The sequence below is a fragment of the Hyaena hyaena genome, unplaced genomic scaffold (genome assembly GCF_003009895.1).
Source record: "Hyaena hyaena isolate Hyena2069 unplaced genomic scaffold, ASM300989v1 scaffold_1886, whole genome shotgun sequence".
NCBI classification, from domain to species: domain Eukaryota; kingdom Metazoa; phylum Chordata; class Mammalia; order Carnivora; family Hyaenidae; genus Hyaena; species Hyaena hyaena.
Window position 1 is genome coordinate 150,176 of NW_024082512.1, and position 15,088 is coordinate 165,263.

Consider the following 15,088-nt stretch of genomic DNA (forward strand, 5'->3'; position numbering starts at 1 on the left):
GGAATGGGTCTTTCCAGATGTGCTCTGCACAGCTAACATGAAAAAAGAAAATAATCCTGAGCAACACTTTCTCTCGGGGCTTGTTCTTGAGGAGAGAACCACGTGCAATGCTTTCCAGCTGGTTCACAAACACAATTCCACACGCCAGGAACATTTCTTTCTCTTTTTTCTTTTCATTTTTGCTTGCTCGCTGAAACCAGTGGTTAGCCATTCTGGTGTTGACATAGGGAAAGGAGAAAGGCTGGCAGCCCAATCAAAGCCAAAGCGCGCAGCTCAGCGGCGCGCCTGGTTCGGTTCCTCCGACCACCAGGCGTGCTTTTAACTTCCTCCCAATGTTGATCCCGCCCCCTTAGCTTATCTTCCTGAGAGTGTTGAAAAGAAAAGAAAAGAAAAGAAAAGAAAACGAACATATCGGTCTAACTGCAAGCTGTCTTTAGTGGCTGTTGTTCCCTTCTTATGCACACGTCCCAGGCCGGGTCCCACTAACTTCCCCATTGACTGGTGAGTCACTTTTGCTTTCCCGTTGTCGCCTTCCGTGAATTCTGCGCGCACCCCGCAGGCGCCCCACGCTCGCCCCCAGCCCTCCGCCTGGGCTCCACACTTCCTAGCCGAGGTTGGCGGCCGCGCGGCTTCCAGCACCCACTCCCCGGGGTTCGGGCGGGAGCGGGTCACACACCGCAGCTCCAGCCCAGCGCCCGCGGGCCGGGCCGGCCTTCGGGTCCCTCTCCTCCCCGCTCCCCGCTGAGGACTCGCAGTACCCCGACTTGGTTTGACGTGCGTCCCACCGCTGGGGCGGCTTGCGGGCGGAGTCCAGCCCCAGGCGGGTGCGGAGTGGCGGCGGCTGTCCCCCAGGTGCGGGGTCCCGTCCGAGGGGAGCGCGGATGGGCAGAGGAGCCCTGAGCGCCGCCCGGATGCTGCTGCCTATTGGCCTCTCCCGGAGCGACGCGAGCCCTGGGGCCGAGCCTGCCCTGGGCGCACTGGGGGCCGGAAGGGGGCTCTGGACTTGGATCCCTCCCCCTCTCCCTCTGCGTGCCCGAGCACTGCGGCTCTCAGACCCTCCTCCTCCCAGGTACGAGCCGGGAGAGGAGGGCGCGTCTCGCCTGCCGGCGCTCCACCATGGGCAATATCTCCAATGACTCCTGGCCGGAGGACTGCGGGTCTCGGCAGTGGCTCCCCTCCGGCGAAAGCCCGGCCATCAGCTCGGTGATGTTCTCGGCCGGGGTGCTGGGGAACCTCATAGCTCTGGCTCTGCTGGCGCGCCGCTGGCGGGGGGACGCGGGACGCGGCGCGGGACGCGGGAACTCGGTCTCCCTGTTCCACGTGCTGGTGACGGAGCTGGTGTTCACCGACCTGCTCGGGACCTGCTTCATCAGCCCGGTGGTGCTGGCTTCCTACGCTCGGAACCGGACCCTGGTGGCGCTGGCGCCTGAGAGCCGCGCGTGCACCTACTTCGCCTTCGCCATGACCTTCTTCAGCCTAGCCACGATGCTCATGCTTTTCGCCATGGCCTTGGAGCGCTACCTATCCATCGGGCACCCTTATTTCTACCAGCGCCGTGTCACGCGCCGGAGCGGCCTGGCAGTGCTTCCCACCATCTACGTGGTCTCCCTACTCTTTTGCTCGCTGCCGTTAATGAACTATGGGCAGTACGTCCAGTACTGCCCGGGGACGTGGTGCTTCATCGAGCACGGCCAGACGACGTACCTGCAGTTGTACGCCACCCTGCTGCTGCTCCTCATCGTCGCAGTGCTCGCCTGCAACTTCAGCGTCATCCTCAACCTCATCCGCATGCACCGTCGGAGCAGCAGAAGTCGCTGCGGGCCCTCCTTGGGCAGCTGCCGGGACGCCCCTGGGCCCCGCAGGCGAGGGGAAAGGGTGTCCATGGCCGAGGAGACAGACCACCTCATTCTCCTGGCTATTATGACCATCACCTTTGCTGTGTGCTCCTTGCCTTTCACAGTAAGTTAACTCACTTTGTTTCCGTAGCCCAGCTCTGGGCAGCCTTCTCACTCACCTTTGTAACTTGTAAAAATAGGTCCTGGGGACGCCTAGAGCCTTCTCCTCTGGCTTCTCACCTTGACCCCACTTCCCTAAAACAGTCCCCTCAAAGGGAGGCTTGACTCTCCACTAAGCCAGCCCAGACGCCCCGTTCTAGGGTTAAAAGCCCCTGTACGCCTCTGCTAGTCTGGCTTGGTGCCTGAGGAGGAGGCAACCCCTTCCACCTTTCGACTGGTGTCAGTTACAACCTGATTTCCCTCCGCTGCAGGTCACCTTCCTGTACCCCAGACCTAGGGTCCGAGCTCTCTGTGCTTTGACTTCTGCTTCTCCCAACACACAATGTGGTGCCCAACCCACAGCATTCCAGCTGCCACTGAGAATGGTCCCAGATGAGGAGGGTCCCTGCTAATAAATTCAGAGCATTCATGACTTGTCCTAAAAGTTCAGCAAACAGTTTACAAGTTTCCCAGTTAACATATTGGGAGTGTAATGCTTTGTGGCCATGAAAAAATGTGGGCATCATGATATGTCCATGATGCTAATGAAACGACAAGTTGGTTGCTTGGAGAAACCCCTTGCTAAGCTTTTGCAGTCCCTCTAAAGAAGGCATTTGTGCCCTCTTACAAAGTGTCCTTTTCATTTCACTATCAGAAATATCTACAGGTGTCCTTCAGTTTACAGTCATGCACTTTATGAGCACAGAGCCACACACGGAATGGCTGGTCCATCTCAGAGTTGGGAGAGTTAGGCATGTCCAGCATGTGCCCTGATCCAGCAGGCCAGAGGCTGCCTGGGGAACTGAAGACCGGAGCCTAGGTTTGGGGTTGGCTGCTGTCCTGGTTTGGTGCAGGCTTAGCAGTTAGCTCTGTAATGCTGTGAGTCTGAGCCTCCTCTGATGTAACAGGTAGCGGAGTCTGGGATGTGTCTGAGCATGTGCTGACCTCTTACCAGGAACTGGGGACTGGAGTTTTGGTAGTGCCACTTCTCAGTCTTCAGAAAAACAAGCCCGAGGGGCACTTGGGTGGCTCACTTGCTTAAGTCTCTGATTTCCACTCAGGTCATGATCTCACGGTTTGTGGGTTCGAGCCACACATCGGGCTTTGTGCTGACAGCTCAGAGCCTGGAGCCTGCTTCAGATTCTGTGTCTCTTTTTCTCTCTGTCCCTTCCTCACTTGCACTCTATGTCTCTCTCCCTTTCTCTCAAAAATAAAGATTAAAAAAAAAAGTTTCAAAAAAAGAATAAGGTTTACCCTGAAGGGTGTAAGCAGTTGGCCATGACTCCTACCTGGCACTGTCTTGGAGAAAAGAAAGAGATGGATAGTGCCTACCATTAGCAGGTCTGACCTGTTGAAGCTAGAGAAGTAGCTTTACTTCCCGCCTCCATCACAGCTTTTGATTACTTTCATGCACTCATCCTCTGGGGTGGAGAAGGACACCTTTTCCCCTACGTGAACTTGGATTCATAGCTATGTTCTCTTCTGCCTGGTCCCCGTTGTGCGCTCACTCTACACCATTCTCTGTTGGGGCAGAAGCTGGTCTGAATCAATAAGTTACACGAAGGTACCCTCTCACAAAATGAAGTAGCACCGTGGGAGCCTGCAAGCTTCCATTCCACCCTGAACCAGGGAGTTTGTGCGTTTATGCAACAGAAAGGCTGTGTTGTAGAAACCGACATGGCTTTTATGCGTTTCTTTTGTTTTACTAGTAGAAATTTTTGATGGCATATTGGGAATTATATCACCTGTTTTTGGGGTCGGGTCTAAGATACAGAACGTGTATCAGAGAAAGCATTTCTAGTTCCACTAAACAACTTAGAATACAACTTAGAGGCTATAAACCCTTTCTGAGTTGGGCAGTGTTGGTCTTGGCCTGGTGAGAATTGGGAGGTCAGTTCTTGGAGTTTCATCTGTGATCTTTGAGTGTGTGTGTGTGTGTGTGTGTATATATATATATATATATATATATATATATATATATAAATGCCCTCTCCCCCGGCCAATTAAATACCTTGGGAATGGGCCCAGTGGGGACCACAGGCTTGTGAAAAGGATTGTTATTCCCTAAGCCCTTTAGAGGAAGAAAGCAGGAGGAAAAGGTCTCTCCTCTGATCATGACTAATCCACTGCATATATATATAAATAGTATAAAACACAAAGGTAGTGATTTTCAACAGGTTCCTCTGTTTTCAAGTAAATTTGCTTTTTATCAAGAGAACTTGGGTATTGCTCTATGTTGATTTTCATGTCCCTCTGTGTACACACTCACACACATTCCTATGAAAATGTATTTTTCCCCTTTATTTACTAGTAAGCCAGAGGCAGCTCCAGAGTTGCCAGATGGAAGGGGCTTAGAGCTAGAAGTCTGGTTAGAAGGAGCAGGGAATAGGAGATTTGCTTTAAGCTGTGTTTTTATTTAGATTGCCTGTTTATCGCTTGGGGACACCAGCTGAGGAGTATAAGGGCACTTGATGATAGTGGCATTGACACTCTCAGCAAATATTATCCAGGTTTGCTTTCGCTTGTATGCATGGCAAAGATGCTCAAAGAACAGGGGAAAAGCCTAAAGAGAACATAAAGCCAGACACGCTGATTCTCGCCGCGGAGCTAATATGACACATTATTCCCAAACAGGTATTTGAACTGTACCTTAAAAGGGAAGTATCAAGTTTTCTTTTTTTTCTCCTAATTGTATTTATTTTAATTTTCAAGAGAAAGAGAGAAAGTTCGGGGAGGAACAGAGAGAGAGGAATGGCAGAGAATCTCAAGCAGGCTCCATGCTCAGCACAGAACCTGATGCAGACCTCAATCCCATGACCTGAGATCATGACCTGAGCTGAGCCGAAGTCAAGAGTTGGTGCTCAACTGTCTGAGCCACCCAGGCACCCCTCAAGCTGTCTTTGAATAAGGAAATTTACATTGACCATTGACTAAGTTGCTTTGTCAATAGATTATTGGTACTTGTTAGAATCTTTCATTTACATAGCACTTGAAACCTTATGAAACGCTACAGTATCCTGATTTAAGTTATTTCATGAAGGGCTTATCTGATGATTTAAAAATCACAGCTCTTGTTTGGTGCATACATTCTGCTATTTCAGAATGCTTGCCATGCGCCCTGAGGGAGGGAGTACTTTCCCCTCATGTCCTTTTAGTCTACTTGACCCACACTAAAATTGTGGTCAAAATGGCCTACACCAATCTCCCATACAAGGCAAGAATCATTTCCATGGATCCTAACCGGGACACTATTAGTCAAGGCAAAGACCTGGGGCCGCATTCAGAAGGTCTCCTGTTCCTCCAGCAGAATGCATGCAGTCTAATAGAAATTCACTTGCACCACATATGGAATTTGTAAAGTTCTATTAGCCAAATAGCAAAAAAGTAAAAACAAACGGTAGAAATTCATCAATAGATTTTATTTAACCCCAAATAACCCAAAATATCATCACTTCAAAACATAACCACTGTAAAGTGATTATTAATGAGCTATCCCAACCGATTGTCTTCTTTGTGCTCTCAGAAAGCACTAGCAATCTATCTCTACTCCTTCCTCAGGATAACAGAGCTGCTGTCTATGTCCCTCAAAAGTGGGCCACACCACTGGCCCAGTGAAGAGGAGATTTCACAGCTGTGTACCCAGTGGGGCACCAGCCATTTCCAACATGCCAGGAATGAGAGAAGAAGGGGAGTGGGGAGTTTAGGAAACCTGGAACTATTTATGTCAGCCCCTGTCCCAAGGTGTAGGCAGGTTAGAATTACTGCTTGCTGCAAGAACATGAGTCTAGGACTTCCAGTTTGGAAGTGAAACTAGCAGAATGTAAAAGGCCCAGCACCCTATAACGAAGTCAAACTCAACCTTCAAATATCATTATTATCAACATCAAAATGGCTAACATTTTGAGTGCTAATTTTAACATACCTAACCCATTATCTTCACAGCAGCCTGTAAGATAGATAGTATTATTGTTCCCATTTTACAGATGAGACAAATACCTTACGCTGGGTCCTACAGCTAGGGAGTGTTGGAACTGAGATTCAAAGCCGGGCAGTTGAAGCACAGAGCCTATCCTCTCAGCCACAGGACTAGCAGAGAGAAAGTACTCATCTCAGAGGTTACATGTGAGAAGACTCATCCAAGTTTTCACAAAATAATGGTAAGGATGTTATAAATATCTGGACCACTTTGTCTCAACTCCAACTTGTTCACTTTAAAAATAAAATGGCAAGGACCTTTCTCTGCATGCCGGATCAAGAGGCCTGAGCTGAGGCCAAGTGTGCGGTTCCTTTTTTCTTCTCTACAGTCCCATGAATTAAAAGGCTGAGACAGAGATTTAAGGAGATTGGCTAATATAAATGCTGGTCTAAATTAAGAAATAATCAGATTACCCCTCACATAAAATCTTCTGTTGGTACACATAAAACATTTCTTATGCGATAAAAAAAAAAAAAAAAAAAACCACGTTGTGTTTAGGAAATGACAGTATTTTGGCTCTACAATATGAAATCATGCACGGGACCAACAACATTTTCCAAACTGTTTATGTACTAAAGGGACAGTATACAAATTAATGAATTCCTCCTTATGTTGATCAGCTGTTGTCATCATTTCACAAAGATAAATAGAAACTTTCTTCCTGAAATGGAACAGAACACAGAAAATATATCAGACTTCCAATCTTGCCTCAGATACTGTTTGTGTTTTAATTTCCAACCCACATCAAGCCACTTGGTCACTACTTCCCCAATAGCTGTGGATACCCACTGGGCATTTGAAATTGTTTTCCACTTGCCATTAGAATATAGATTTCAGTTCTGAAGTTTCAAAAGTGAACCATTGACTCATTCTAAAAAGAAATGTCTTCATCTTTAGAAATTCTTTAGGGCTATAATTTCTAGGCAAATCTGATTAGTGGAAATCTGATCTTCAAAATACAAAGCAAACTCAAGTAAACAGTACTGGAGTCTTCTGTTCATTCCTAAAGCTCTTTATGTGAAATGTAACATGAATGGGGGTTGTAAAATATATGAAATGTGTCAATTACATATGTGCAAAACATCACAATGCTAGCTAGTAAGGTTAAAAGAAACTCAGAACTCTTCATACATAACCACAATGAATTTGTTTGGTGATACTTTAAGTTCTACCCATGAACTACTGGGAATCCCTTTATCATTTATGCATCACCAATGATGTATTTTGGGATTGGTGAAATCATTTTAAGACATGTGACCTAGGGGTGCCTGGGTGGCTCAGTCGGTTAAGCATCTGACTTTGGCTCAGGTCATGAACTCACAGCTGTGCTGACAGCTCAGAGCCTGAAGCCTGCTTTGGGTTCTGTGTCTCCCTCTCTCTTGCCCTTATTCTACTCTCTCTCTCTTTCTCTTTCTCTCAAAAATAATAAATATTAAAAACATTTTTTTAAAAAAGAGAATGTTCCTCTAAATTCTCCTCTAGGTTTTCACTTGACACTTTTTCCTTCACTATTATAAAATGGTGGTTGTCAATAAAGACACAATTACACTGAATTTTAAAAATTTAGACAGCAAGAGCCATAGTCCTTTTTCCCAAAAGAAAAGCTGTGCATTATATCTACACCCTTTAAGATGGTCATCACTGCTATTTCAGATGAATGGCATCACATGGCACAGAGTAGAATAGAAATGGTGAAGGACTGATCTCCCCACAGTGTTCTGGAAGACAGCAAGTCTCTTTCCACCTAAAGGCTTAAGCCCCAGTTAATCTGCAACTTGGTCAGCTCAGTTTCCATGGCTTCTCCTGTACTTTATTTTGTAGTTTCTAACCACCAGTCCCCATCCTTATCCTGAGCTCACACCCACTGTGCCTCAGTTTATATGACCAAGATGTACCAAACTTCATTTTTCTCAGAATAATTTACTGCCTAAAGTTGCCTCCTCTAACATATCAGTATACTTAAGGCTTCTACAGTTAGGATATCTGGGTGATGGGAAGGGCCTGGGATAGGCCAAACCTTCCCCTAGACCAGGGTTCTTCCTCCACTCTGTGGAAAGCACATGGATCCCTTTCAAATCATTTGCAAAATCTTGTGTTTATAGGAGTTCTGGGTAGATGTTCCACAGTGCCTATCATTTTCTCGAAGAGTTAAGAGCCATCACCCTGGAATATAGAGGCCCAGAGCTCCAGACTTTAGCATCAACTCTCTTGTGTCCAGTTCAGGCATCACCTGAAGCACAAAGCAGGGAACACTCTTTAGTACTGGAGCCATAGCCATGCCCCATCTTCCTGTGTGAAGGGAAATAGGCTCCTGTCCCCTCCCTCTACCACAAAGCACCCGTGGTTTTGATTTAAAACATCACATGCCTGGAAAATAATGTCCCCCCAAAAGTTATGTGTTTAGAAAAAATTTTTGGAAGTACAGTTGACACCAATAGTTTTTTAAAGAATGAACTATGCAAGACCATAGCCAAAATACCCTAATGTCTTTCACAAAGCAGGTAAACTTATAACAGTCTCTGCCTGCAATTTGACTCTGCAAAGTGTGAAGGAAAAAAAAAAAAAGCCCCAAAGACAGACAAGTAGCTACTTAGATAGTAGCTGTGGATTTTAAATCTATAGACAGAAACAGTGATACCCACAAACCTTTGTAACATTTTTGCCAGTTTCTTACAAGCCCATAATTAGTTGGTTGTAAACTTCACGTGAGACTTGACATCACAGGCTTTTTATGTAGAAGGTGGCAGAGTGTGTATTGGCTAAAAGAAGTTTTGGCCCCACTGCTTGAGTGTGGCTCCATGGCTTCCCTACTTCCCTGGAGTGTGATTTGGGGCATGGTAACTAATCTAGGCTTTGACTTCCTCCTTACTAACACAGGAATAATATTTTGCAAGTCTGTGTGAGGATTAAACAGAATAAGACTTACAAATTCCTTAGCCCCATGCCTGGCACGCATAAGTCTTCAGTAAATATTAACTGCTACCCACATAAGGTTCAATTTCCAAAGGAAAATCAGATTGTGTAGTAATGATCAGGAACTGAATTCTGGAAGCTCAAAGTCATTTGTTTGATCAGGCCTAAATGGGTCTTTTGTTGTTCAGCGTAATAAATGAATAGCTTTCAACTGTTTCAGGTGTTAGGCAAAGCTTCTAAAACAGTGGTTCACAACCTTGGTTGCATGTTAGAATTAAGGGGGGGGGGGTGTTAAAAAACCTGATGATACCTGTGTTTCAGGCCAGATTAATTAAATCAGAGTCTCTGGGGGCGGGAGCAAGCCATCAGAGTACTCCTAACAGTCCTCAGGTGATGTCACGCACAACCAAATAAAGTTCTCATTTGCCCTAAAATTCTGAAACCACTATGGAGTTGCATTAACAGTAGAAAAGTAGTTCAGAAACACAGTACCCAGCCAGAGCTAGGTGAAACTTTCCACGAGAGGCTGAAAGGGTTCTAAAGAAGATAAATCTAAAGAACACTGATTTTCATCCGTACCACCTTGTAGGTATCAAATCAAACTCTATATTCTTAGCAAAGCCCTGTAGAGAGAGCCTATCCTAAGTAATTAAAACTCAACTTGAACTTGTTTAGGTTGTTCTCATAGCAAATTAGCCAGGTGTGCAAAAACATGTATATATTCCATCAGCCTCAGAAGCTGATTTCAGAATATCACTGAAACGTTACTAATTGATATATCCATTGTGTCAGCCTGTAATTATAATCTAGGATCAGCTGGAGGGAGAGGGAAATGTGGACCTATTGTTCAGTGGGTACAGGGTTTCAGTTTGGGGTGATGAAGAAAAGGTTCTGGAGATGGATGGTGGAGATGGTTGCTTTTCTGTGTTCTTTTACGTGCAGCCACAAGGGGAGCACAGGAAAGGCTCGGGACAATGAAGTTTATCAGACTCACAGGAAACACTGTACAACACCAGAGCCACATGGAAAGTACTAGAGTGGGGGGGGAGGGGGAGAAGGAGCAGGAGCTGGAAGGACAGCCTGGCCTCTCCAGCTGAATATTGTCTCTGGGATATAGGGCCTGATGGAGGGGCTCTGGCTTGGTTAACTTTTTTTTTTTATATATTTTTTATTTATTTCTAGGAGAGAGAGACAGCGTGAGCAGGGGAGGGTCAGAGAGAGAGGGAGACACACACTCTGAAACAGGCTCCAGGCTCTGAGCTGGCAGTCAGCACAGAGCCCGACGCGGGGCTCGAACCCACGAACCGCGAACCCGGAGATGATGACCTAAGTCAGACGCTTAACTGACAAAGCCACCCAGGTACCCCCTGGCTTGGTTAACTTTGCATATCAAAGGACCACTCCTGGGTGAGCCCTGGGCTGTCTCTTAAGAATGGCTAGCTCTGGGCCACCTGGGTGGCTTAGCCAGTTAAGTGTCTGACTTCCGACTTTGGCTCAGGTCATGATCTATATATCAAAACATCTTGATATATAGAAAATAAAAAACAAAAACAACACAGGTGCACAACAATATAAATGTTCTTAATGCCACTGATACGACACTTGAACATAGTTAAAATGGTAAACTTTTATGCTATATATATTTTACAATTAAAAACAAACCCAGGGTCCACAACATCAAAAATGGTGAACTCTAGGCAAGAGACGAGGAATACAGGGGGTAAAAAATGGTGAGGTACTGGGGCGCCTGGGTGGCTCAGTCAGTTGCGCAACTGACTTCGGCTCAGGTCATGATCTCACGGTTTGTAGGTTCGAGCCCTGCGTCGGGCTCTGTGCTGACAGCCAGCTCAGAGACTGGAGCCTGTTTCAGATTCTGTGTCTTCCTCTCTCTCTGACCCTCCCCTGCTCTCTCTCTCTTTCAGAAATAAATTTTAAAAATGTTTTAAAAAATGGTGAGGTAGGAGAAGACAAAACTTACATCAAGAACTTCAGGGTTCCTGAAGTATGTCACTTTTTCCAGTGTAAAAGAAGAAATTATTTCCTCCAAAATCTTGGCCACCTCATGAAATAGAAATTTTAAGCATTTCTAAAAATTACCCAGTATGATGGATGAAAGGGAAAGGAAACAAATACTACAGAATTGCTTCATCCTCTAAAACCATTTTTCACTTCTCATTGCTCTCTATTGCTCTCTAATGAGATCAGGAACCATGGTACAGGACATTCCCCGCTGAAAACCTGACTCATATTCAAGTGTGACACCCCAGTGCTGAGCCCCGTCTACACTGCCCGTTATGGCTAGCCAGTTCAGTGTCATCGTATGCTTTGGCCAAACTAGATCATAAGCTCAGCTACAGACTTTTTCTATGACAGCGTGTTGGTTGTGTGCGTGTGTATTAACTAATATATTTTAATCTATTAGACTTTTGCACCCATTAACCTGAATTTCTAAACTTCAAAGTCACCCCTTGGATATAAGTACCGTCTATTTCTCATCCAAAATAATTTGGCTGATAAGAAAATTATTGCTCTGTTGTGTATTCCCACCTAACTTTCCTTTTCTCTGTATAATCAGGGAAATCCACCATGAATTCTTTTTCCTTGCTCATCCGCCGAGTCTTTCCTCCATTCCCTATTCCAGGATTCTCTGGCATAAACACCGCTGGCTGCCAAACCTCCCTGCTCTTGTCCTAACATAAGCAGCCTAAAGATGACTACTCTTCTCCATCCCTACAGTTCACTTTGTATATCCAGTTGCCAGATGCCTGCAGAGTAAGTACCCGGGGGGAAAGGAAAAAACCATTCCTTTTTCTGGCAAAGGAGCGTGGAGGAAAGAAGTCGCAGCTCTCTAACTCACAGGCTTCCACTGGTATAAAAGTCTCTATAGCATTATAAAGAACTGGTTTTAAAGACAGGGTGTGATTTCCATTTGCTTTCCTCTTTTCTGCAAGCCATGTGGGAGAGTTTGATCTTTATCTAGCATGCACTATCCTTTGAATCTGACCCAAACTTGCACTGATCCCAAAATACGTAAGGGATCAGATGGGAACTGGTATACCAGTTTGAAAACATAGGTCAATGGGCAAAGATGTGTCAGCTTTCCAGTATTTAGGACATTGTTCTAAGAGCATTTGTTCTAAGGCAGGCTATAGCCATGAATGTGGCACCTGACTGAGCACTCTACTAGCTGTCAAGGAAGTTGGAATGTTTGTCCTGACTCTGCCAGCTAGCCAGCCCTTGGGAACTTGGGCAAGCCACCTAACTTCTCGCATTTTGGTGTCCTCACTGAAGGAAAGAACGACTACTAACTTTGTGGAGTACTTAGTGCATGAGCACTGTTTTACATAGCTTGTACATATTACTCCCTGTCATCCTCCCAACAAACCTAAGAAGTAGGTACTGTTTTCATTATCACCCATTTTACAGATGTAAAAACTGAGGCACAAAAAGATTTGTTTTCCTACCTATGGTCCCAAAGCCATATATGGAGCCAGGATTCAAGATCAGTCTGTGCCATGTCCAGAACCCATATTCTAGGTGACTTTTCTCTCTGAATTGTGATAATTAAGTCAGATTATGTATTTGGACATGAATGCAACATATTTTTATTAACTTTTCTGAAGTTTACTTCCTCATCTGTCAGAGGAGACAATACTTGCATTTCAGAGTTTTTGATCAGGAATAACCATGGAAGAAGAAGATTTTGCTACCTTTTACCACAACTGGCACACTCAAAAAACACATTTTGTTCTTTTTTTTTAAACGTTTATTTATTTTTGAGAGAGAGAGAGAGCAAGCATGAGTGGGGGGTGCAGAGAGAGAGGGAGACACAGAATTGGAAGCAGGCTCCAGGCTCTGAGCTGTCAACACGGAGCCCAATGCGGGGCTCGAACCCACGGACCACGAGATTATGACCTGAGCCAAAGTCAGACGCTTAACCGACTGAGCCACCCAGGCGCCCCAAAACACATTTTGTTCTTAAATCTTAAGAAATTGCACATCGTCTAAGCCTATCCACTGCTAATATAATTTTTCCTATTTGCTTCTTACAGATTTTTGCATACATGAATGAAACCTCTTCCCGAAAAGAAAAGTGGGACCTCCAAGCTCTTAGATTTTTATCAATCAATTCCATAATTGACCCTTGGGTCTTTGCCATCCTTAGGCCTCCTGTTCTGAGACTAATGCGTTCAGTCCTCTGTTGTCGAGTTTCATTAAGAACACAAGATGCAACACAGACTTCCTCTTCTATACAGTCAAATGCCAGTAAACAGATTGACCTTTGTGGACAGTAGTTAAGAAGTGCTTAGTTAGCCAGCATCTCTGGAAGATCATTTTGAAATGGCTCCTTGGAGAAATGAAAAAAGCTAGTTTATAAACAAAACAAAGCTACCCTAATAAAACAGAGTAAACAAACATTTCAGCAGTGGTTTGCGCTACAGAGGTGCTGACAGGGCACATCACAGAAGGTGTCAGAAGGATGAGCATGTTACATGGTCTCCGAGAAGAAACCAACTGCATTTAGGATCCGGTTGCCTTTTGATTTAAGCTTTCCTGTTGAATGAGAGAGCATGTGGTTTTGTAATTTGTTTAAAACCCTAAGTAGTTACTGTGTTTTCTATTTTAATCTTCTATGTTACTGCTGCCATAAACATACAGTGTACAGCCGGGCCAGATAAAACATCACATGTATTCTCTAGGAAGTCCATACGAGGAAGCAACCAAGCCTGGTGTCTTGTGATTGCTTAAGAAGCCCTTTGTTTGGCCAGTGAATTTGGAAATCACAGGCACTTTGTAGTGTCGTATTTGTGCGCGTGGGAGGACTCTCTGGTCACTACAGTATTACGCGTGGAAAAGTAAGTGAGCTCAGCTGGGTAACGTCACCTTTTCACTCCTCCTCCGGAAGCCGGGTGTCAAAGTATCAGGTTACTTATTTTATAATGTCTGTTGTGCCAACAGTACTCAAGAACACTTTTGGAATTTTTTTCTCCACAAAAAAATAATAGGCTATTAAGAGAGTTAATTCTGATTAATATTTTTCATTCTGTTTCCGGGGAGAGGATAGGGGGCTATGCCTACAATCAAGTATTAGAATTAAGAATGGAAAAATCTGATCATTTCTCAGGAAACCCTGAAACGCTTCTAAGGCTCAGGCTGAGGCCATGACTAACATCTACTTTATAAAGTGACTGTGTTGTAGCAAAACTCATGCATCTACATTTTTATCCAGGAAGCATGGTTTGACTCATACTATATAGGAAATAATGCAACGGTGAGTCATATCTTAATATGTTTCTAAATCTAAATGTTTGCCATAGTATAAACCTGGCATTAAAATATTTCAGTGTATTTGCACTGCTTAATCATCTTAGTTCCTGCGTAAACTCATCTGAAATGTTACAAAAATAAACTATGAAACAAAAATTTAGAAATGAAATAGTGTTGATGAGTTCCCCTAAATAATAGTTTATAGAGTAGATGCGTTTTTAATGAGATAAAAGTAGAAAATTATATTTATTTTGGCAGTTTTTAAGGTATGGTTTCATTGTGATTTAAATGTTAAAATAGTCAGTATAGTACTTGGTATTAGAGTATTTTTTTTCCTTACAGCATGATCTTCAGAATAGGAGAACCACCTTATTTATTTATTTATTTTGTAGTGTCTTATTACAGGACAGCTGTTATAAAAAAACAAAAAGGGGATGTTAGTTTTTTCCAAGGTCTCATTGAGTTGCTTACGTAAAACCATTTCCTATAAGTAGTTATCAAACTAGGTGATCACTTAAAGTGATTCCAAACCAATCTAACATCAGAATATTTTGACACAATCTATGTTGAATCAGCTCTTATTTTTAAAAGAATAAATAAATGGTTTGCTTTTCTACTGATTTAAACAAACCACGCAAATTTAACATAACTGAAATCTGGACATGTAAATAAATCTTCCCTGCAAACGAGTATTCTAAAGTTAAGAAATTGTTCTAAATAGGACTAGTAATTACACTCATGGGTAATTCCTAAACATAAAATTCTGAAGTTACTTTGAATCTGGAAGACTGATTTCTTTTATCAGATGACTATTTTTTCCTCCAAATGAAAATGTTAACTACAGTCCTTCATGCCACCTCACCATCACCCCTAAATTCTGGAATAATGCCTGAGAACCTAAAAAAAGAACAACAGCAAAAACAAAACAAAAACAAAA

At 44.1% G+C, this 15,088-nt stretch overlaps 1 protein-coding gene across 2 annotated transcripts; it reads left to right on the top strand.

Moving 5' to 3' along the window:
* Positions 1-409: 409 nt before the first annotated feature.
* Positions 410-15,088, top strand: PTGER2 (prostaglandin E receptor 2). 2 transcript variants are annotated; one of them, XM_039225039.1, is made up of 3 exons: positions 410-501; positions 1,070-1,959; positions 12,936-15,088. In XM_039225039.1, the coding sequence occupies exons 2-3, from the start codon at positions 1,117-1,119 to the stop codon at positions 13,176-13,178; spliced, it is 1,086 nt and encodes a 361-aa protein (XP_039080970.1). In that variant the 5' UTR covers positions 410-501; positions 1,070-1,116; the 3' UTR covers positions 13,179-15,088. The 2 variants fall into 2 exon arrangements, with proteins under 2 accessions (XP_039080970.1, XP_039080969.1); XM_039225038.1 differs by having other exon boundaries at positions 410-1,959.